Source organism: Zosterops lateralis (assembly GCF_965231275.1).
Source record: "Zosterops lateralis genome assembly, chromosome: 4".
NCBI lineage: Eukaryota > Metazoa > Chordata > Aves > Passeriformes > Zosteropidae > Zosterops > Zosterops lateralis.
In genome coordinates, this window is record NC_139765.1 from 9,336,271 (window position 1) to 9,361,170 (window position 24,900).

General features: G+C 39.0%; 1 protein-coding gene across 1 annotated transcript in view; it reads left to right on the forward strand.

The window, feature by feature from the left end:
• LOC310908765 (uncharacterized protein) overlaps positions 1-24,900 on the forward strand; it is a 48,501-nt gene that overhangs the window by 7,406 nt on the left and 16,195 nt on the right. The window contains exons 6-15 of the mRNA XM_083860129.1: positions 895-1,041; positions 1,347-1,445; positions 1,906-2,139; positions 4,187-4,351; positions 5,192-5,387; positions 6,143-6,308; positions 6,899-7,083; positions 7,639-7,703; positions 8,800-8,917; positions 9,789-9,936. Of these exons, the coding sequence (XP_083716255.1) occupies positions 895-1,041; positions 1,347-1,445; positions 1,906-2,139; positions 4,187-4,351; positions 5,192-5,387; positions 6,143-6,308; positions 6,899-7,083; positions 7,639-7,703; positions 8,800-8,917; positions 9,789-9,936 (1,523 nt within the window). The remainder of the gene's footprint in view (positions 1-894; positions 1,042-1,346; positions 1,446-1,905; positions 2,140-4,186; positions 4,352-5,191; positions 5,388-6,142; positions 6,309-6,898; positions 7,084-7,638; positions 7,704-8,799; positions 8,918-9,788; positions 9,937-24,900) is intronic.

Here is a 24,900-nt window from a genome sequence, read left to right on the forward strand (position 1 = left end):
TTTGTGGTGGAGTTCCATCAGGGTGTGCTAAAGCTGAGTCACACCGCTATAACACTGCCTGAGTGCAGTGGCATCAAACCATAGCTCTGTGCAGTAGTTTTCTGTGTCTCCATTTAGTGATGGATGCAGCCTCCAAGCTTTCCAAGACTGAATGTCAGTTAAGATATTAATTTTTTGCATTTTTGCAAGAAGAAATAATGAAATGTGCACACCTAACATCACTTGGAATTAACCTTTCACTTGAAGATTTCAGATACTTCATTTTCTTATTTTATAAATGCAAAAATAAAGACACAGAAAGATAAATAGCTCTCATTTAAATGATGTACAGCCAATCAATATGCACCTTAGAACCCACAGATCCTCAAGCTTATGAATATGCTTGGGTAAGGTTATTGTTTCCCTGTTAGTCTGTGAACAAGCAAGACTGTGATATTCATATATATGAGTCCATTTCCTGCGTGAAGCAAAAACTGGGCTGAATTTGACTCCATCTGCATGTGAATTGCTTCACTGTGTTTGCTGACAGCAATCTGACACAGAAACAGGAGATCCAGTTTCATCTGTGATCAGTAATGCTTTCACTAAGAAAGGCAGCAGTTGTTGCTAACAAATCTGGTTTTCATTTGTTAATGAGTTTGCACTGAGAAACCTCATCATGACAAAGTGGGAGAGAGCAGTGGAATCTGAAGTGGACTATGGGATGAAGAAATCTCAGTTCAGGGAGAGAAAGGAAGTAAAAAAGTATTGTTGCCAGTTATTTATCTTCTTCTCTTTTTTAAATAGGACAAGCCTATCCAACAAAGCTTAAGCTATTGGTCAGCTCTTTGTCTCTAGGTTTTCATTAGTAGTTGGGACTAAAATATTCATTCTGACTATTTGTTTTATCCACAGAATGTGAAAAGGAGCCTGGGTCCTTGCTGTGGATATTTGTGATGGTTGGAAACATCGTGAGAGGAATGGGGGAAACCCCCATCATGCCTTTAGGCATTTCCTATTTGGAGGATTTTGCCAAAGCAGAGAACTCACCTTTCTACCTGGGTAAATCTACCCTGCTGTGATAACTCCCTTACTCCAAACACATACATATAAGCAAAAACAAAAGAAAGCATTATTATGATGCCCTTCAGTCCAACCAAGGAAGACAGAAAGCAGCAATTATTGCCTTATCAAAATAACAATATTGTAGAACTTGTAATTTAACCAGAGAGAAACTTGTTGGAATGAGGCCATTTTTAGGTGCAAATGCTTTTCCAGTAGAGCTGTCCTAACCATATGTAGAAATGCCAAGAAATTAATTATGTCTGACTTCTAATTTATAAAGTTTTCTCTTTTTACTACTCTAGGATGTCTACATACAGCCACTATAATCGGCCCCTTCCTTGGTTTGTTGTTGGCTTCCTTCTGTGCAGAGCTGTTTGTTGACATTGGATCAGTAGGTGCAGGTAATGGGTGAACATATGAAACCTTATTTTTAAGTCTATAGTTGGTGTATTTTTCAACACTAAAAAAATGTTTCCTTACCAATATTTGTTAATCTTACCTGAGTTTGTTCCATTCTGAAAGAAAAGAAGATCTGCATAAAATATTCAATTCATATATACACAAATCAATCTCCTTGTAATTATTTGATGGAGAGTTGTGTCATCTGGCTTAACAGAGGAAAGGACTAGAATTAATTTAATACAATTAAACACACTGAAATTTTCCAGAAAATTAGCAACATTAGAACAGAAGGCTGGAGAATACTCTCCTTCATGAGCCTCATTTTAAGAATCATTAAAATTCTTAAATTTATTTAAAATTAAAATGTTTTCATGTCAGAGATGACTAGGAAAGCAAAAAATGACAGCAAAGAATGTTTCTGAAGTGATCCAAGGTGGTTTTTTTTGTGTTTTATTATAGATGAGATAACTATAACAGCTACTGATGCCCGCTGGGTTGGAGCATGGTGGCTGGGCATTTTGATTTGTGCACTGCTGAATCTTCTTGTGGGAATACCATTTTGGTTTTTGCCCAAGTCACTCGTGAAGGAAGGGGAAACCAATGACCCTGAGGAGGCAAGTGAAAAAAGTGTAGCACCATTGCAAGAAAATGATAAAAATGAAACCAAACAGACCATGTACGAAATTGCTAAAGGCAAGTTATAGTTTATTTCCTTCTTACTTTAGTCTTGAGGGGTGAACTCTGTGTGCTTGTGTAATTAAAGATGGGTCCAAGATATGGGATGCCTACTTTGTTTTGATGTCTCTCTAGTTCAAAGGATTTGTGCAGGAATTTAGAATGGCTCCTTGTAGAGAAAGAAAGCTGATTTCATAGATCTAGGATCTGGACTCCTTCCTTTTCCTCCCCTGCATTTCAGCTGTATGTAGATATTTTCCTCCCATGAGAGGGTTAAAACACTGAAATCTGCTTAGGAATATTACAACTCAGTGAGCAGTGGATGAGTTGCAGGCATTGGTTGCTTGTACCCTTCATTCACTGCACAGAAAAGCAGAAACCCAACATAAATCTTGTGCATTTCTTGAGTCCAACTGAAAACCCTAAATGGGGATTGACAGATGCTAAAGTGTCTCAAAATTTAATTACTGTTGAACAAAGATTTATTCAACTGACATTTATTCATGTTACCACTGGCAGCATTCACATCCATGGTCTTTTAAATCTGTGTATCTGTAGGAGGTTATTATTTTCCTTTGTTAGTTGAAGGAAGCTTCCTTCCTACATTTCCTGATTGGAAATGTAAGTGAATAAACTATGTCAAAGGCTGTGACCTTCAGAGTAGTCTCCTGATCCTGTCCTGCTCAGGACACTCTGACAGGACCTTCATTTTCAGAAAGTAAGTGTCATGTGGCAGCTCCCTCTCTGTGCTGTTTCCAGCTGAGTCCCTCACATTCACCATACCCAGAGTCAGTACTTAGTTCTTGGCTGACATTGCAACTTCATTTTGATAAACAGAACATCTCTTTCTGCTGTCACATAGCCTTAAATGAATCCATGAATAAAATACTCTTCTAGTGAGGAAAGATTCCCAGCTCAGATGTGGGTCCTTAGTGCTCCAGGGTCCCTTCAGAACTTATGTTTTCATGGTCATTCCCTCCCTGTGCTGATGTGAATTTTCACTCCCCTTGAATATACTGAATGTAGAACCTTTTCATTTCACAGGATAGTTGTGGTTGCAGGGGGACTTCTGGAGGTCACCTGGTCCAACCCCTGTTCAACTACTTGCAGCCTATTGATCAGGATATATTCAGACAACTTTTTAATCATCAGGGATTTCAAGTCAAAACTTGATTTTTTTAATAGTTAAAAATAACCTAAAATAAAATTATTTAATAACAACAAAGTTTCCTCAAGAAGTTCTGATTAAAAATGTCACTGCATCTGTAAATAATGCTGCCTATTTATGGTGTTTCTAATATTTGACTATTTTTGAAAGATTTGCATACAGGTCTTCTAATAAGGTGCATGCTCGCCTCTGAAAGATATACATCCATCCTAAGCAGTGCCCCCCTTCAGTGAGGCCCAGTCATTGTTTTGTAGGTGCTTATATTTATCTGCAGAGTTTCTTGACAATAGCTCAGCACATTGATTAACAGAGAACATTGGACAAAGGGGAATTGTGGGGCTTTTTTAATGGTTCAAATCCTGACTTAATGAGCATTACACAGAGAAAAGACCGGTGTAAATTAGTTTCTTAGATGCTTTCTTGGCTGAGAACTTGGTTGATAACAGATTTTGAGAGGATGGTGGGAATAACTGTGGTCACAGCTCTCTTCAGGCCTCTTCTGCCCCAGCAGCAAAACCCAAAATCAGTGTTCACATTTCTGGGGACAGCTTGTCACAGCTCTAAAGTGCATTTACATCCCTTTGTATGCCTTGTGCAGGACAGGGGGTTTTGATGAATGCTCTGGGGGCATGAGAGGAGAGAAAAGGAAGGGGAGATGCAGCAGTAGCTGCTGCTGCTGCGATTTATTATTTTTTAATATGCAACAGCTGCACTGGTGTGCATGTGTATGTGTGAGGGTATCTTTGGGTAGAGGAGAAATATTAGGGTACCTTGGGCTAAGCAAAGCACAAGACTTAGCCTGATCCAGTTCAGGGCCATTTCTGTTCTCCTCTTTCCACCACAGCCACGCTGTTCTCATAAAACATCACACTAACTCATGGCATTATTTCATTCCAGATTTCATCCCCTTCCTCAAGGCTCTGTTTCACAACCCCGTGTACATGTTATTTATATGCATAACTGTGTTACAGTTCAGTGCCTTTGATGGCATGATATCCTTCATGCCCAAATATCTGGAACAGCAGTTTGGAAAATCTGCATCAGATGCTATCTTCTTAATTGGTATGTTTGCATTTTTCTTTGCTCTGTTCTATCAATTAGTGATGTCTCTGTTCAAATTATCTCTATTTTTATATATATACATATGTTCATATGTATTTACATATACATAGTAAGGTTAAATGCTTCTACAGATGAGGGATGTCACATTACAAAGCATTTCTAAATGTCAATACATTTTCTGCTAAACATCTCATTTTTTGTACAGAATTTTATAATCTAATCCCCATCTTTTTAATCGATTCAGAAAATTCAGCTGACATGAAACTGAGCCACATGATGTTTTTGTAAAACCACTTCCAACATGTCTTTCAGTCTTTTAAGTATCAATCAGCAAAGAAGTGTGAGAGCACATTCAGTAATCTCATCTCAAAACTGAAAGTTTGTTCCTACTTTCTGTCATGCTCAGAGTGCATTAAGATGTGTCATAATTAAGATGTGCACTAGCTTATCTTTCTGTTGTGTTTCTCAGTCAGCTGGAGAGGCTGGATTGAAACCATATCATTTTCTTTCCTTCTTTCTTTTTTTTTGAGTTGGACTCAAGAGAACAACTCTAGATTGCGATTTTCCACTTAATAATTTCTAGTCCTACCCTGTAGCCTTCTCCCCAGGCAGTTCTCACCTGCTGTTGACTTTGGCAGAGGTTTTGGGTGTGAAGGGAAATTAGCAGAGACCCATTTCTGATTGTTGTTAAATTATTCAGTCACAGACGCTCTTTGAGTCTTTGCCAAACACAACCTTCCCTTACAGCAGCTGTAGTAGCTCCTTCTCTAGCTGCCTTATAGTAGAGTAGCTTTGATGGTCTCCTTTGTTTTAACATCGAAGTTTCACTTGTTTAAATAGGTGTTTACAACTTGCCAGTTCTATGCGTTGGGTATTTTTCTGGCGGCTTATTCATGAAGAAATTCAAGATAAATGTCTATCAGGCTGCGAACATAGCATTTTGGGTATCTTTACTGGAATACCTTCTCTACTTTGCTGCCTTTTGGACTGTCTGTGATACCACACCAGTTGCTGGTCTAACAGTTTCCTATCAAGGGTACGTTCTTTGGGACTCAAGAGGACTTCAGTCTTAAGACACCAGGAGGATTTTTCTTGTCAAGGATCAGCCAGGAGCTCCATTTCAGTTCCCTATTCCAAATTCTCAAGGCTTTTTGCTTGCATTAGACAGCAGGTCTGTTATCCCTGTTTCAAACAACAAAAGTGTGTTAAAAAAGATATCCATGTCAAGACCCATGAAATTGTATGTCCATATTAATTCTTTTACTAATACAATTAGTAAAGTCATGTAACTGCAGGTGAAAATAAAAATTATTGGTCAAATTAGGCATAGATGACTGCAATTTCAGGAAAAAATCCCCTTCTTGATCTTACACCGGTTTACTCGAATTTGATTACTATCAAGTTATCAGAGGATATTTTATCTGTAGTTTCTTGATTTGAAGCCTGCCATTGATCATTAGGAATCATAGAATGGTTTGGGTTGGAATGGATCTTAAAGATCCTCTATTTCCAATTTCTGTGCCATAGGCAGGGACACCTTCCTATAGACCAGGTTGTGTTGTGTATCTGTAAAATGGACATGGAGGTGTAGATGCAACATTTAGAGAATCAAGAACATGCATGCCATAGATGAGAAAAAAATTTAATATATTAGAACTTATTGTCCTATAGAAAGATAGAAAGGCATGACTTCAGGGTAGGAGCATGTAAGATAGAATCTTAAGCATTGCAAAGGGTTACTGTGGGTATCTCATTATTGAAATATTTATTCATCTTCTAAATGTGTTTCAGAATAGAGCAAGTTTCATATGCAGAAAATACTCTACTGGCTGGCTGCAACATGGATTGTGATTGCCCACTTAAAACATGGGATCCTGTTTGTGGGAACAATGGAATTACTTACGTGTCACCTTGTCTTGCTGGGTGTAAATCCTCAAGAGGAACTGGAAGAAGTGTGGTAAAGCATAAATTTTATTGTACTGAAACTATGAAATATAATAGGTGACAAATACTTATACCAGTATAGGGTAGGAAATATCCATGTATGTACATTTAATTGAATACATAACGTGAAAGATTTGAACAAATTCATTGAGTAGCCCCACAAACTTCAAACCGCACATGAAAATCAGTTTAAGTTTAAATTAAAAAATAAAATGAAGAAGAATTCTTCCCTACTAAGAACTAAAGGAGTCTCAAGTGCATAACATGGAGTGAGAAATTATTCTGAATATGTTGCCAATTGGAAACCTAAGTGCCCAAGAACATTTCAGCTAAAATGAAAGTCCATAGCATGGACTTAATAATCTCTTTTATCCTGTAGATTTAAACAAGTAACCAGGTATTATAGAAATTTTATCCCCAAATACAGGGGATGGGTGGACCTATACAGGGGATGGGTGGACCTGTGCCTGGCAGACTGGGAGAGAGGCCAGAGTGCAGTGCTGCTCATGTGCAGGAGGCAGTGAGATAAGTGCCAACAGTGTGGGTTTGCCACTCAGTGTGTGAGTTTGGACAGTCTGTGTCATTAAAATACTCTTTTGACAGGTGTTTGAAAACTGCACCTGTGTTGCAGCCTCAGGGTTTTCATCTCAAAACATTTCTGCAACTCTGGGCCAGTGTGATGGACATGAAAATTGCAACGAGATGCTCCATTATTTTTTAATATTGCAGTTAGTCTGCAGCTTTGTTTTTTCCTTAGCAGCCATGCCTGGATACATGGTCTTAATAAGGTACAGTAAATTTTTCCTTGTCTTAAGAAATCTACTGGACTTCTTATTCTGGGGTTTTAATTCTCCAGGGAATGAAAAGTTATTTAGCTTGCATATGGAATGAGGAAGAGCAGAAAACTCTTATTTCTGTGCTGTTAAGGTTTAGTGTCATGTCACCTTTGTAATCTAATGTTGTTTCTGGCTATCAGCTTTATCCTGAATGAATGCAGGACCACTGAGTCAGGGCACTGGGATATTGGCTGGTGTGTGATACCTGTGTTTTTATCAAGTACAGGAACATGATGTTGATTAAGGCACAACTACCCTGCACTTTGTGTTGGCCTTGGGACAAGCAGATGATACCTTGACTGTAGCTTTTCTTTTTTGTGATTTGGCAGTCCTAGATAAGGAAATTTTCAGCAAGTATCACCTAATGAGCATAATGAACTCTTTCAACTAATGTTCTTATTAGAATGGTTTGGGCCTAATGTGATTAAGAACATCATTTAAAAAAATGGTTAAATATCTCTTGTTAATGTCACGTCTACAAATAAAAGCACTGCAATTATCACACAGGTCTCTAAAGCCTGAAGAGAAGTCTTTTGGAGTGGGTATCCATGGGCTGGCTTCAAGAGTATTTGGTAAGAAAATATCTAACATGCTTCAAAAGAACAGACCTAGAGTTAGAGAGGGATCACATCAGGGCTGTGGGCATGGCACAGGACTCATTGCTTCTATGGAGTGCCTTTGAACAGGAAGCATTTAGGATTTTTTTTACAGCTCTCAGCAGCATGGAAAAGTAAAGCTGCTTGTGATTTGCATTTTTTTTTTTAACTGGGTAATAGACTGGTATCTTGGTTTAACCTAAGTCAGGATCTAACTACTGTGTATCCACTTATTCTTCTTCCACATGGAGTAGGGAGAAGAGTTGGAAAAAAGGTAGAACACACAGGTGAAGAATAGTTTAGTAATGGAAATAAATTAAAACATAATAATAATAGAAAAAGTAGAGAGAGGGATAAAACAAAAGAATAAAATTGTTTGTTGACCAATACTCATCCCATCCCTGAGCAGCAGTCGGTCCCTCCCTGCCATATCTCTCCATTCTGTGTACTGAGCATGACATTCCAGGTTATGGAATTTCCCTTTGGCCAGTTTGGGTCAGCTGTCCTGGCTGTGCTCCCCCCTTGTTTTCTGTGCAGCTCCTTACTAACAGAGCACAAGACACGGAAAACTCCTTGATGTCAGCACTCCTTAGCAGCAACTAAAACATCAGTGTGTTATCAACATTATTCTCATACTAAATCCAAAACACAGCACTGTTCCAGCTGCTAAGAAGAGAATTAAATGTATTCCAGCAGGAACCAGGACATGGGACTACATCTGCTGCTCATTGGAAAGCCATTTGGCATTCCTTCACTCTTGCTTGTTGTTTATGTTTATTGAACACAGCATTATCTCCCATTGATGAGAGAAAACATTGAGTTCTGAATAGGAAACACAGGGCATACTGTAGCATGTGGATATTGTTTAAAAGGCAGCAGGGAAGAAAATCTGAGGGTAGTTAGATTAGGAAGAAGAGGGAGCACAAGATATACAGAGAGGGAGGCTTGTGCTGCAAGAGGACAGTACAGATGGAGTAGGTGACAAACAGCATTGGCTCTGTGGTGTGTGTGCTTCTTGTGACAACCAGAAGAAAATTGCTATTCACAAAAATGTTGCTAATATTCTTTTTAGCTGGAATTCCATCTCCCATTTATTTTGGAGCTTTGATAGATACCACCTGCTTGAAGTGGGGTACCATGACTTGTGGTGGAGAAGGAGCATGTAGGATCTATGATATTGTCACATACAGGTATATTTTCTACTTTATTTTAATTTCTCCTTCTTACTCTATTACTGCATGCATAGAGATGTAATTTTATCCACTTTATGTCCTCCTAGTAGACAAATTGCTCCAGTGTTAGAGATGTGACACAATTTTCTTTGGCATTGGCTTTATCTGTCAAGTGCAACCTTTGCCACAGACATTGGAAAAACCTTGAACAGAAATGTTCTTGTGCCATAATATTCATTAACAACCCTCCATGAGAACAAGCCTTGAAAACACTGAATTATGATAAAAATACTGAAAAGCAGTTAGCTCACCTGGGAAAAAGTTTTAATGGGTGACTGCAATATCTTTGAACAAAAAATGGTTGAAACAGTAATTGAATTTAAAAAGAAGATTTTTACAGAGAATATATAGTTCCTCAAGTTGGAAATTGGCCCAGAATACTGCACCTCATGTTTTTGTAGTCCTTCAAGGATTGTTGTGGGATTTAAAAAGAAAAAATCTTGTGGAACTTGTGGCCTCATACTAATTCCTTGTAATACTGTATTGAGGTTGGTTTGGAAGAATATTCTTATGAATACTTAGAAATTTTATCTAGGTAGTCTGAGCCCTTTCAGAACCCCCTCTTTTGCCTATGGAATAAGCCATAAAAGTACCAGGTGCCTGAATTCACTGCCTAAATCATTTGCCTGAAATTGGGAGATGTAAATAGTCATTTTTCTGACTGACATATTCTCTGTTCTCACATTCTCATCTTCTGAGATCCAAAACCATCAGGGCATGAGTTTTAGAGTGGCTGTCTAATCTTCACAAAACAATGTTTACTGAATAGTTTTATCCTTTTTTTTTTTAACAAATGCATATATTTAATGAAACTCATTGTTTATTTCAGGTGGCTCTATCTTGGCCTGCCAGCAGTGTTACGTGGAGTGTCCTATGTCCCAAGCACACTAGTTCTCCTCATTTTAAAGAAGAAAGTGAAATCTGAAAAGCAAATCTTAAATGCCCCAATAGAAATGCAGGATAAAGAACAAGAAGCAGTGAAATAGCATTTCACAGAAGGACATGTTGGGAAAAAACATTGCAGTGTAAATATTGAATATATCCTTGTGAAAAATTTTGTACTTTAACTAATGAACACTTGGACAGAGATGAATAGAATTACACATAGTTGTATCCTACTTACATTATAAAAGTATCAATTTGTAGACACAAGGCATGGGAAAAATATATTTGGTGCAAAAGGACAAGGACCAGAAATAAGAAAACTTACAAAATGCCAGGTTTGAGTTGTCTGAGCAAAGGGCTATGAAGCAGAAACATATGTGTGGGAATAAGAGAGAATTTTGCATTTGACTCCAATTGGTGACAGATTTCACCTTGGAATTCTCACATGGTTTCTGTCTTTCTCTCATTGACTGTAGACATAATTTGTGGCTTCTTTGGGCCCCTGTTTTTAATAAATTTATTTAAAGATATTATTAGTCCTTTCAGGCAGGGATTGTTTGTTATTCTGCATAGTATAAATGGTCAGTATATTGGAAACCTGGTTTATTACATGGTCTGGGTGTTGTGGTAATAATAAATTTTAAAATTACATTTTTAAAAAATGCTGTGTTATGGTGATGCTTTAAGATTTGCATAGAGTATTGACAAGGAAAGGTCATCAGGATTCACTTCAGTTACCTGCTGCCCTGGGATATCTCAAATATGTAAGAAAAAAACCCCCTAAATATCTCAGGTAAAAAAACAAAACAAAACAAAACAAAACAAACAAAAAAAAACCAAACAAAAAACAAACAAACAAACAAAAAAACACCCCAACCACCACAAACACCAAAACCAAAAAACAAAACAAAAACCAAAAACTCTGTTAATATAAGTCGTACAAGGTGTCCCTGTGGTTTAATGCATCCATGTTTAGCATCTAGTTTGGCACTGCCTCATGTTTGGCCCCAGTGCAGAGGACCCTTAGGTCTGTCTGCCAGTGTCCATAACTTCTTAAGGCTTTTTATTACAAGTCCTGGTTATTATTTCCTGCTGCATAAGGCCTGGAGGGAGTTTGTGGAATTGCCAAAGACCAATGCTCCAGCACCTGCAAATATTTCCTACTTATTTATCCTGTATGGCACAGACCTGCTCCTGTTGAAACCACCTGGGACCTTCTGCAGCCACCAAAAAGTGGGAAGGGTATTTTGCCACAGTAGCTTATTAGTTTAGTTAAAATCTGATTAGTTCAGTTATAATCTGATTACTTCAAGGTGTCTTACTGACATCAAATGTGTGTGTGCTTGGAATATAACACAGGATTCTCACTGTCTTTGTGGAATCAGTGAGAAAAGATCCATTTCCTCCCACAGAGCAGGAAATCAGCTCTGGAATTTAAGGTTCTTCAAATACAAGTGATCTTTAAAATAAATTATTTTAAAAAAGATCTGTCATAGTCCCCATCTCCCTTTGTATTGGATGATAGAGGTGTAATAAGAAGAAGGGGAATGGAAGAAAGACAGACATACTGCAGCCAGGAACAGAGAATGCAGCTCCCTATTAAACCACAGATATCCCAAAAGCTTTGTGGACATTTGAAGCTGATTTTGAGCACTGTTCTTGCTAGCATGGGGCACTCACTGAAAGCCATCATTCTTCCTTGTGGTTACATTCCTCCAAAGCTGGAGTTAAAAATCCTTTGCAGACATTAAGTCACAGCTTGGTGCCAAGGTAACCTGGGAAACACGAAGTTACAGAGCCCCAGAATTTCACAGCTGTAGGAAACAAAAGGGCTTTGTTAAATAGGCAAATCCGTGCCACTTAAATGGAGCACTGCCAAAGGGTCAGACCTAGTTAGCTCACTGTGTTTTGAAGTGGAAGGAAGCAGATAGGAATGTTTCCAAGTTTTAAAATTAGCATTTCAGCTGGAATGTTTCCAAGTCTTAAATTTAGCGTTTCAGTAGATGTGTTAAGATTGTGTTTAATTGTCTCCAGTTCATCATTCTCATCTGAGAATTTCACAGTGAAAAAGGCCAAGTTCCCCAGGGGCTTTGCTGCCCAGATTGTGCATCCAGGTAGACAGTGCTGGATGGGGGATGCCTCCTTAGAGAAGTTTCTGGGCATAAATCTGTGGTGGGGCCCTTGCTTCTCCAGAGCAAAATCAGGATCCAGAGAGTGTGTGTTGTGCCAAGATCATCCTCATAAATCCTGTATGATATGCCATGCCTGGTACCACAGATATTCCTAGGATTGGGTTGGGAGGTTAGAAAATTGCTACTAAAGCCACTCCTTCAAATGCAAAACCAAGCTTTGGACTGGATTCCTTCAAATTTTAACATGCTGGCCTCAATTCAGCAAACCATTTAAACATGTGCTTAAAAATGAGCGGCTTTTTTATTGCTTAAATAGGTGACACTGGACATTTCAAGAGTGAAGCCCAAAGTGACACTGTTGTGAGCCCCATTTGAATAGAGATGGGGCACAGAAAGTGCTCAGAGGGGATTTATTGTGCTTGAATGTTTGGTCTGGTCCTGGTCTGACGTTTCAAGCACCAAGACCTGTGCCAGCACTGTGGGTAGCACAAGCCACAAATGGGAATCGTGGCAGTAGACAGTAACATTGGTGTCAAATTTATAAAGCAACAGCATATGACTAGCCGAGCTGATGAAGTCCAGTATTAAATGATAAAAATGGGTGGCAGGTTTATTTTCTGAGTGCCTGAGAGCCCAGCAGATGGCTTTCACAGTACAACCCACCATGTGTCTCTGCCACTGAAGTTTCAAGCCAGTAGAGAGTGCTCAAGAGCTGGATTTTAATCCTTAAGCCTGCCAAGTGGAAGGCTGGGTGTTGGTGCCTGGATGTGGATGCTATCAAACACTGAGAGACAAACACTTGAAGTTTTTCAGGCAATGTGATTATCTTGGAAGTATTTTAGAGGTAATGATACATGAACTATGCACACAAGTGTTTATTCTAGCATTTTTATATATTTATCCAGAATTTTGTACTCAAGGTCCTTTGTAATGATCCTTGATGTTCCTTTGTTGTTTTTTGGTGGTTTTTTTTTTTTTTTTTTTTTTTTTTTTTTTTTTTTTGACTATTATCAGCTGTTGAGTCATCATTTTCAAAGAAATAACAACTCTTCAGTCTCACTGAAAAATGTCAACACTTTTTAAAATGCACATCTCTATGCATGAGCAGGCTATATTTTTTTTTGTTGTTGTTGTTTGTTTTCACTATTTTCTCTGAATTTTAATTTCATCAGCTACTGAATTGCCAAGTGTCTAATATTTTACACTCCTATTTGTTTCCTAAAAAATCCTGTATCTGGTATAAACTTCATTGTCGTCCTGCTGCTTCCAACTTTTAATGCACGATGCATTGATGCACAGGATAAACATTTCTGATTATGCATAGTGCCCAAGCTGTGGTGGTGGTGTTTTTTTTTTTTTTTTTTTTTTTTTTTTTTTTTTTTTTTTTTTTTTTTTTTTGAGAGAGAGAGAGAGAGAAAATTATTCATTTGGGAGGCAAGTATGTTACCTGACAAGCTGATTTTAATTAGTGGACAGAAGGGAGATGTGACGACCAAAGCTGCATCCTTACACTATAATTTGGTTGAGGTCAAGTCTGACTGATACGATTCTGGCTTTGTGTTTGTGACAGAAACATGTTATAGTAACATGTGCAGCCTCTGAACACATTAGAACCACAATTTTTGGGTAAGTATTACTGGCAGGTTAAGTTTACTTTCTTGTTCTGTAATTTCATCTGTGGTGAACAGTGGGCTGTTTTTGTAACCTTTCTATCTCAAGTGGAGTTTTAGCAGCTAACTCTTCCCTACAGACTTCTCTCATCCAAGCAAACCATGGTACCAGAAGCTAATTCAACCTCTGCCTGTGGAGAAGGAACACCCTGAGAATCCCTGGGGTGGGATTTGGCATGAAAAGAAGCCAAATCACTTTTTAGTTTATGTAAGTCTGGCCATGTGATACAAACTGGATATATCCAGCAACAACTTCTTGGCTACTGCTGCAGGTGTTTTTTTTTTTTTTTTTTTTTTTTTTTTTCCACACAGAATTGTTGTTAGTCTTTTCCTTTCTTAACAAGGCATGAAGTGTTCCCAGTTATGATGCTTGGGATTTTGAACTTTCTTTGTTTGGGAATTTCTCTGAGAATGTAGAAAATTACTTGGTAATTGCCCCTCTCGTGCTTTGTCCAGGGAATCAAGGGCATACATCTCTTAAATCACAGCAGACTAAAAATCACAGGATAAAACACAGAGGATCCCTTTGGAAGGTGAAATCTTAGGTATTGCAATGCCTGACTTCCCTTCTAGAAGAGAACATTCTGTAGCTCCAGGCCAGAAGTGTGACATGTACCTATAAATTTCCAGGTGAGGTGCTCAGGGCTTTTGCTCATGTGTGTGACCAGGGGTGGCAGCTTGCTGGATCTTACAGCCTGGCCAGAGCAAGAGGAAAGCCCTTACCTGGAGGGCAGAAAGCCCCATTACAGGTGGGAAATGGTGGTTTAAAATAAGTAGTTCATTACAGAGGTTTTGCTTTTTCAAATGCCTTGACCCCCTGTGTTGGTAGAAAGGCTGCCTGGCTTTGTGAGGTTATCACTTAAATGGTTCCAAAACCAGCTTTGAAAAAACAAACTTCTCATTTGAGGTTAATGAGACACAGAGTGGGCCAGTTCATGCTGTACCTTTGCTGTTACTATTGTTTCAAGGCAGCTGCATGCTGGCTGGTACACCATAGTTTTTCCTTCTTCTCAAGAAAACTTTCTGAGATAAAGGCACAGTCATATGTAAAACAAGCTTAAGTTTCTGCAGAAATTTTCAGAATTAAAAAAAAAAATCCTAAGCGGGCACAAGACTTTTTTTTTGTTATTCTTTTTTGTTTTGCTTTGTTTTGCTGTTGTTGTTTTTGCTTTTAGTGGTGGTGGTGATGTAGTTTTTTACCTTCCATTGTATCTCTGAATGTTCTTCCTGGTGAGTCTGTATAACAGGAGAGTAGCATTTGAAATGTTGTTGCTGCTACTTTGTATGTTCTACTTCCATGACCAGGATCTTGCAGGAATATTCCTTTCAGATATGCATCTATCTATCTATCTATCTATCTATCTATCTATCTATCTATCTACCTATCCATATTTCTGTATATCTATGTATATATATATATATATATGTATATGTATGCACATGGATACAAACAGGCAACTAATTTCAGACAAAGACAACTTTTTTATGCTCTCCATCAATTCTCCAGCATTTCGACTTAACAGATGGAGTCTACTAAAGGACTTCCCTTATCCTTTTCTGTAGAAGCCTAGCATCTGAAATCTCTTCCTGGGTGCTAGAGAAGCTATTTCTAAGTTCAGATATTGGAAAGACAAAGCTATTCATTGTTTCCAAATTCCTCTGTTAATTTATCTTATGTTTTTAGGCCAGAAAGGCCTGAGCAGCAGAGGCTGGATTCAGCTATATGCTGTCCTCACAGACACCTTAAGATCCAGTATAGGGCTTTCTTGTGTCAATTAGACAAGTCTATGGAGAGGAGAGCTGGTATTCCACCAAATTTTATTTCTATATGAACACCATGAACTTGGTATTATACACACACAGAGCCAGACAGTGGCATTGTTAAAAAAAAGAATTATGACTTCAGTAAACACCTGGAGACACAAAGAGTGGTGGGTGTGGGAGAGCTGTTTTCCTGCAGTACTGCAGGCTGATAAATCCCAAAGAAATCCACATCACACAGGAGCCCTGCTGGTTCTGAGGGTGAGCCATTGCAGTCATTCAGTGTAGGTGGTGTAACTGGTACCTGCCCCCCTCACTTTTCTGATGTGTGGATTTTTCACAGTGTATGTAATACCAAGTGGAGAGGAGCCAGTACAGGGCTGCAGTTCAGTCTTCAAGGTGCAGAGATCACTGTTAGGGAATTACTCTGTGAAATTCAAAGACCTGAGTGCCCTAAATGAAAGTGAGCTGAGCTATCGAAGTTCATTTGCATGTTTTTTATCACAAGCTCACAATAATAGTTTTAAATAAAGAGACAGGGAGAGAGAGTACCAAGACTGAAGTTAGCCTGAATATGACTTTAGTGAAAAAAAAGGTAAACAGGTAGGAGAAGAGGTACCAAGAGGATCCATTAGCTTATGTTTGCATGGAGAGGGATAATTCCCTGGTGCACACTGAAGAAAAACTGCTCCCCCAGAGTTTTGGGCTGGCAGGTAATTCTCTGGAATAAAAGATGTTTCCTGTGGTCACTGGGAAGGGAGGGCAATAAGCAGAGGGTGCTGTGGCTGACATCCCTGGAATTGACACTACAGAGGAGAAGAAACATCTGGCGCATCTGCCTCGGGTACAGCAATTGCACTGCAAGCTGAAAATGGTAGCTCCAGGACTGTCAGAGAGGATTCAACTCCTGTCCCTTCATAAAGTGCTCATGCTGGAGAATAAAGGCAGGGATGGTAATGAGCAGATGGGAACTATTCAGTGTCCCAGGCCTCTAATTCTAGTCCTGACCAAGTTGGTTTAACATTTTGACTTTATAAATTGAGTACAGTAAATAAATTACAGCCCTTACCATCAGTAAAAGATTATTTCTTGGCACATATTTATTGATGTTTGCCAAGTCAAATTTTAAAATATAGGTGGCATGACTTCTATTACTTCTCTGGAGATTGTTTTATACTCTGTTAATTTTGCTGTCTTGGAACCTTTCCCAGTGTGTTACAGGCACCCTGTTGTGTTCATTTTTTAATTTTAAAAAATAAAAAAGTGTTTCTTGTCCAATTTAATATTAGGGTTTTTTTTCTCTTTGCTATTTTTACATTCTTTAGGTATTTACTAGTGTCAATCACCTAAAGTAAGGTTGTACTTCCCTATGTGTAGTAGGTACATTATGATTTGTCTCAAGAATGCATGAAATCTGTGTCATGCTCAACATCCTATTGCTCTGAAAACTGCTTCTTGGTGGCATTTTCTTTTGCTTCTTTGAAAAATACCTTACTGTATATTGCTTTAACATGTTGATGCCGTATGAGTTTTTTTACCTTTGAAATTTGTCAATAATTTGGGACATTAACAAAACAAAAAGCTAAGAACACTTTTTTGCAAATTGAGTTGTCCTTGGTCCTGTGTAGCTGAGTGTCAGAAACTTGTCCCAGGGACTCCTGCTTTTGCTTTACAGAACATCTGTAACAAAGAAATGTGGGTGAAAAGAACCATGGTGTTTTCCTGGAGTGGAACACCAAAACAGTGATTAGAGCTGTATCAATACCTCTGACTTTTCTTCCAGATCATAGATGGTGATATGTTTACATTCCTCAGCAGAAGAAAAAATTTCTCATGGGATGCTTGCCTAAGTTTATGCTGCACAACTATGTTAATGATAGTTCACAATATGTTTGCTTTAGATAGTTCTCATGTAAAAACCCAGCTTGCTCAAAACCAATTACTGAAACTAATGCTTAAAAAATTCTTAATGCATAGTTTTATTGAAAAACAAAATTCTACATATTTTTTTTTCTCAAAAAGTGACTGTAAAAAAATCAGCCTTCTTTAAAACTGCAGCAAAGGGATGTACTGATCTGAAGATAATTTAGGAAATGTTTTCCTTGAAGCTTCCCACATTGATCTCTTTTTAAGTTAAAGCACAAAGTTTTAAGTTTTTAATGACTTTTCAAACACCATTTAGTAGAAAAAACAGCTCTAGATTGCATAAGTAATAATAATCTTGCATATAAAAGTACTTTAAGATTTCTTCATATTTTAAAAAAAGTGAAGGTAAGTTTATAATACCCAAATATACAAACAAATTGGTATTGAGATGTTCCTTCTATGTTTCCCACCAAGGACATAATGAAAACTTTTTGAGAATTATTTAATAAGTTGTTGTTATTGTACTTTTGAATAGAAGAGCTGGCTAGCACTTAAATATCTACCACTTTGATAAGCCCATCATAATGTTTTCCAAAAGTTTAGGCCCATCATAATGCTTACCAAGAGTTCTTCCTATGAGTTTGGTCAAATTTACTGGAATCCAGGGTTTTTTCACTCTTTTTGCAGCAGGGAATTTGCCCTGTGCTTTTGGGTTACCATCCACAGGGAGCTAAGACTGAAAGTGTCCTCCTTGCACAGATGTGCTACTGGAGGTGCCCAGAGTTAGCCCTTTACAAGGGGAGGGTTTATCTCTGCTGCTGCTCTGCTCATGAGGGCACTACCACACTTTGTGATCCAGCTCCCTGCTCCTTTTTACACTGGCTCAGGCAAATTTTCCATTCCTACAGGGAATTCCACAGGCAGTGGGCAGGTCCCACTCTGAGCTGTAGCTTAGAAAGGCCATCAGAGAACTTGGCCTGAAGAAAACCTCAGTAATAACATATTTGAAGATGATTTCCTTTGGCTTGCATTACACTATAGACTTGCTTGTTTACTTTCTTTTGATACAAACCTTCTGTGGCAAAAAAAGAGATGTGATTTTTAGAAGTTAAATTTCTCCATCAGTTCACTAGGTTCATGCTTAATTCAGCCTGCACATGAGGCACTTGCAAAAGGTGATTTCCAATGGCATGCATTGAAGGGAGCATCCCCTTTCCAGAGGTTTTCAGCGGCAGTTAAATTTCTCCTTTTCAGCTTTGAAAGCATCCACACTTTGGGCTGTTTAAATCTTGTGAGGTTTTGTTTGTAAGACAAGGATGCATCTAAACAATAATTCCTTTATTCAGGTTAAAGCATTGTTCTGGCATCTGCTGGAGATTCAGACAGGAAATCTTGCAATAATTCTGACAAAAAATTGATTTTTTTTCAGATACCCTTTTCTTTTTCAGAAACCTAATTAATTCAAGCACAAATTGTATTTAAATGCAAAGGCACAGCACACTAAGAAGTGTTATGAGTTGGAATAAATTTTAATGTCTATTTTTCCAAGGTTAAATAGCATTGTTTCCATATAAGCATACATATAATACCTGTCTTACAGTTTGAAGAGATCATAACACTTCTCATCTACTACTATTATTGTTTGAGTTTTTTACACTAGAGTACTCAGTAGGGTCCCATCCTTGGGAAGGAAATTCCCTTACTGCAGAGCTAAGATGGTATCAGTTTCACATGATGCCATGTGAAGAGTTGCCAAGTTAAGTTTGACAGGAGAAAATTTTCATAGAAGAGCACTTTAAAATTATTTTTGCCACTTGTGTCTTTCTCTTTTGTGACTTTTCTTTGGGACCTAAAGAGGCTGGAGTTAATAAAATAAGATCAAATGATTGCTTGGCTTAGCAACCCCAAATCCCCTGTGCACTTTTCCAGAGGTGAAAAATTGGTGTCGAGAAAAAGACTGAACAACTTATGTACAAATCATACCTCTAAGAACTCTTTTCATATTGAAACAGAGGATTAACTGGTTTTTGTCCCCTCCTTTTGCACGTGCTGTCCTTCAGTGTTTCAGCAGGAGTAGGGTACAGTCTATCACAATTCATGTTCCTCCTCCCTCTGCAGCTGGGGAAACTCATGATGTGACTTGCAGCCTGAGCTCCCTGAGCCTTGCCCTTGCAGCCCCATCATCCCCTGGCTGCCAGCCTGGCACTTGGGATCGTGCTGCTCCAGGCTGGGGCTGTGTTTGGCAGGACAGCTCAGCCAGTGCAACTGAGCATAACTAAAGCGGTGACAAGTGGGTCCCCCTCGCACAGAGTTTTCTCCACCAGTGAACAAAAGGCATCTCTGGAGTGGAAGCTGCCATCTGCTTCACCTCAGTGTGGCAGGAGGCCGGGGCTAAAAATTCTGCAGTTTCTTAAATGAAAAACCTCTTGGAGGAAGGGGAAGGCTGAGTGAGCACTCTCTCTCTCTCTGGGTGTCCTCACACGTCCCCGGCCGCAGAGCATCCTGCAGCCTTTTGCTGCGGTTCATCCCACACGGGTGCTGCCCTGCAGGCGGCCAGGCACATCCCATCGGGGACACCACGTCCTGCTTTGGAAATGTGGAAGCTTCTGCTGCACGGCCAGGGATGGGAGGAGGCAGCTCCTCCCACTGGAGCTGCTCCTGGGGCTGTTTGCAGGGGGCTCTTGCACCCACCTGGGCGCACCCCACAGCCAGCCCTGGTCACAGCTGGGAACAGCGACACTACAGCAGCAACAACCAACACTTCCTCACTGGTAACCTGCTCTCCTGTTTTTGAGTTTCTGTGCTGTCATGGGCCTTGCAGAACAGGTTCCCAGTACAACCAGTTGTCAGGTTGGTGGCTGACAAAACAGCCCACGGTGTGGCTTCTGGAGAGGCTCTGGCGTGTGCTCCTGGTGCCACTGGGCTGGCCAGGATCTGGCAGATGTGCCTGTCCTCTCCAGGACTGCCCTTCCATAGCAAGGGCCCTTGTCCTCACCTGCCAGCAGCTGCTGTATCACAACTGAATTGGACAAGGATGATGGCAAATGCTGTCACAGGCTCTGGAGCTCAGGTTGGAAAAGCTGCAGAAGACTGTTTTTATGGGAGCACTGAAGTCTTTTATGGTGGAATTCATCTCTCTTGACTTCTTGTTGTTAAAAGCTGATCTTGGCTGTCCAACCTTTCACAGCTACAGCTGGAGTTCATTCCATCTCCTACCTAAAGTAAGTATCTAGAATAGATCAAGGAACCTGTGCCTTTGGAAATACTTCTTTTTTCCTCCTCTGACTATAAGGCAAACATGACTGAGTGGCTCATGTGGACAAGTCTGCACTGAATCTGTGTGATGCTGTCTTGTGAGTGGATATTTCCATTGGTATTCAAGGATCCACAAGAAATGTCATGTCCTCTGTAGATAAACTTCTGTGTATTCAACTTTAAAATACATTTCTTGTGGGTGTCTCATCTTGGGAACAGTGTGTAAGAGCCTGCTCTCCTGACAGACAATGGACTTGCTGGGGCCTTTCCAACAGACTCAACTTTTTCAATCTGTTTGCAGACTCTCAGCAAGAATAAATAGGGAACCCATTGCTAACGCTCATGCATTTTTTTTCCTGCTAACTTTGCAATATTGTAAAGCTAAAAGAAGTCCAAATACAGGTTGCAGCACATGTAAATTTGACATTGTGCAATGATACAAAATCTGCTTCATTCTAATGGTATTCTGGTAAATGAATCTAAGCTTTTTAAAGATTAAAAAAATTAAAATAATTAAGGCATTAAGAAGATAACTGCTCTTAACTTGAGTAAAAGTATGCAAATGAGAATCAATTTATCTGAAGAATAGGTTTGATGGATTTCCCTTATTCTGAACTCTTTTAAGAGAAAGTGAGTTTCAACATGTACATTGTTCTCTTGCTTTAAAACTAAATTAATTAAACAAGAAGTCAGCATTTAAATAGTAATGAAGGAACACTGCATTAAAATTCTCATAGAAAATAACTTTGTTCTGTTGCAAATATTCTTATGAAATGATAGAAATAAGCTGTGTTTTGATTTGCTCACTGAGAGCAAATATAGATCATATAGTCCTGCTGGTAAAACAGAAAAATTGAAACTTTAAATTAAGACTCTTAATAAATCAATAAATATGTAATGATCACAGTAAAATGTGTAAAAATTGTATCAAGGAAAATACAATAACAAGTGTAAATATGGCAAATAAAATGATTGTCTGCAGTTAACCTGCAAGCTTCAGGGAACAATGAGAGCTTGCATATTTATGTACTTAGCAAGTTTATAACTTCTTTTAGCTTTCACAATTTTTTTTAGTGATGACTAAATGTTATCATTCCATATATTTAGTTGAGTAAATTTAGTCTTTAGCAAATCCCTTAATGCATTTTTATACAAAAGAAGATAATCAAGGCTTTCCATGTAAACCTCTGCATTGGAGTTGTGACATAGAGGGCTCATAGCAAAATCTGGCAGATCTCCGTGAGCCATTCATGCCCTTTCAGGAGCTCAGCCATCCCTTGGTATCTCTGTTGACCCTCCTCCAAGGCACCAAAAGTGAAAGTTGGGAAGCTGCAGGTGCCTGGAAAAGCTGAGCACTCTCAGGGCTCTTGTGCCTGAACTGAGCCCATTCTGAGGTTGTTGGGTGGATGGTAGGGAGTTCCCTTCAATAATGCGGCTCCAATGTTTAGATATTAGGGGGGAAAAAAAAAAAAGAAAAGAAAAAAAAAAAAAAAGAAAAAAAAAAAAAGAGAGAGAAGAATGAAAGAGTGAAGAAAACAAGTTGTTCCACCCAGGAGAGGCTGGCACCACTGGCAGGTAGGCTGCCAAAGCAGTGACAGCAACAGAGTCCTGCCTTCCTCTGCACAGCTTTTGTATCGGCGATTGTGGGAAAGTTTTGCAATCACCATAAGAAGGAAATCCAAGGTTTAAAAAAACATGTGGTGAAGTGCTCCACTTCTTGGAGCAGGCAGCGCTCTGGCTGTGACGTTGAGCTGGCTCCAAGCCTGGAAGCCCTTGGGCACAGGAAAGAAACAGCCTGACACTGCTCTGACACAAAGTAAGTGCTCTCTCTGCCTGTCGCTGTCTCTCCACACCCTCCCTCCCTGCTCCTTTCCATTTGTTAGTGAGTCAGTTTGTTTGTTTACTTGTGAGCACCCAGTGCACCCTCTCTGCACATCTTGTTTTCACCAAACTTGAAAGACTTTATGTAAAGTGCAAAGGTACCATTCTGCAAAATCAATTTTTTTAATTTTTTTTTTTTTTAAGAATAAGCAGTGTCGGGAGCAGGGTATTTTATCACTCCTTAGAAAAACTATCCATTGCCCCTAATTCATAAATTAAATATTTTATTATTTTTCTTGCTTCGATTTATTTTCAATACCATTGGAGTCAATGATTCACTGGTCTGCCAAAGTTCAGATTCTCATAGAGTGGTTATGGAAAATGTATTTGCTCAATTAGGTGTAAGAGGAATGTTTCTACAGTTTAACATTTTCTATGAGTTTCAGGTAGATTATTATGACTGGCACCATAAATAAAAAAATATATTTAAAATTAAATATATTGAAAAGAAAACCATATCACTGATTTAGATACTGTTTATTTAACAGGGGCAGATGCTTCACAAAGTTAATCATCAGCAAAATACAAATCAATAAAGAATGTATTTGCTTTAGAGAACTCTGTCTTCCCACTCCTATCCTGTAAAGACTGAGGTAAGTCTGACTTACCGTATTTTAATTACCTATAGCTTACTTTTAATTTTTTTTCAGGAGCTGTTCAAGATGGTCTAAGGAAGGTTAGGTCCCTTTACAAATTTCATATGTCCCTTAGTCTGAAAAATACGTTTGCTTTTCATTGTGCCCTCCTACTGGAGTAGAATTTGGAACTAAAATCTACAAAATTCAAGTTAGAGTGCTTATGAGGCTTTGTATCTCTTTATGAGACATTAGTGCCTATTTTCAGTCATTAGGAGTAACCTTTAGGGAGTTATTGGGTTTCTAAGCAAGTTGTCCTTTCTGGCACAGGTAGGCATTTCTCAGGGAATCCAGGTAACCCTGGGCATCCTCCTTCAGAGAGCTGAACTCTTCTGAGGAGCTGGGTGATGTTTGTGGGTTATCCTGGGATCCTGCCACACCCCCACAAGCCTGGTGTCAAAAATCTCCCACAACACTTAGGTGGGCTCCACTGATGGGTCAACTGGCCTCAGGGGCCTGCAGGAGGGAAACCTTGAAAATTCCCCCGTGACTGAAACAGTGTGGGATGTTTAAGATTTTAGAGTCTTGAGGGAAAATGTTACAGGCCAATTTCTTGACATATATTCCTCTATACTCCTTTAAGAGATGTGAACATGTTTATTGGAGCTAATGAGTTGATTTTGGTACTATTGCAACGCTTTTCTAACAGATAAACTTGACAAATAGGGGTTTTTTTTAACTTATTATTTTGATATTAGCTGCTTTCCCCTGATCAAACTAATCTACACCAGCCAACACATTTAAGATGACTCCTTAAAACAGAGCCAACTTTTAAACTAAGAAGTTTATCAGTCTTATTAAAATATCTACATTTATCATCTGTCCTGCAGGGAGCTTGTGAAGGCTTGCAGACTTACAGATAGTCATTACTTGTTTCTTTTAATCAATGCTCTCTTTCCCCTTAATATATCTTTACCTACCATATTGCTTACCCTGTTTTCTCTTCTGTCATCATTTGTGGTCTGATTCTACAAACATTTATCCAATAAATAATGTTACTCATTCAAATGCTAACAGAATGGTAGTGTTCACTAAGAAAATCCTTCAGAAATATAATAGCAGAATTCTACTGGATCATACCAAAGGTCTATTTCATCCAGAACAGTGATCAAAAATGGATATCTCAGAAAGAATTGGTTCAAGTGTGGTGAAGATGTTTTTCTGACAAACTGTCCTAACCTCCAGGTGCCTGAGGACTTTCCTTTTCCACAGAGATTTCTAAAAATCTTCAGCAAGTTACCATATATCTGTCCAAGAAAGTCCTGGAGCCTTTTAGAAATCAAGATGTCACAAATCAGGTGCACTAGTCCTTAATTAGTTACAGTAGTTACTTTGAACAATTTTTAATGGCCTTCCTGAGAAAAGATGTCAATGTGCAGATATCTCAAGTAATGTCTCACCACTGAGTATGTCTGAAAAACACTGGAACATGCAATTCTTATGCCAATAATAGTTAAAGATAACAATACTTTTCAAACAGGAAGACCTACATATCAGACCTGGAGAAGAAAAACCATGGACAGACCAATTACTACTGGCCAGCTTAAAGAAAAATCAGTGTTCCAGGACAATGAAGGCAGTGCAGTTCCTGCCAAGACTGTGTGCCATAATTGTTCAAAGCTAAAGGTATGGAAGAGTCCTCACCACATATTTTCTCTGGAACACTGAATTCCCATTTGAAGTGCTATCCAAACTCAGTTAGTTATGTGTGGCACTGTTTGATCCCATATGAGTTAGGAAAAATGATCTGGGCTGCATCCACAGGGGGATGGAAGGGATTTGGGCAGCAGGGGAGGGAGGGGATTCTGTCTTTCTGCCCTGCTCTGCTGAAATCCTACTGCAGAGCTGCCTCCAGC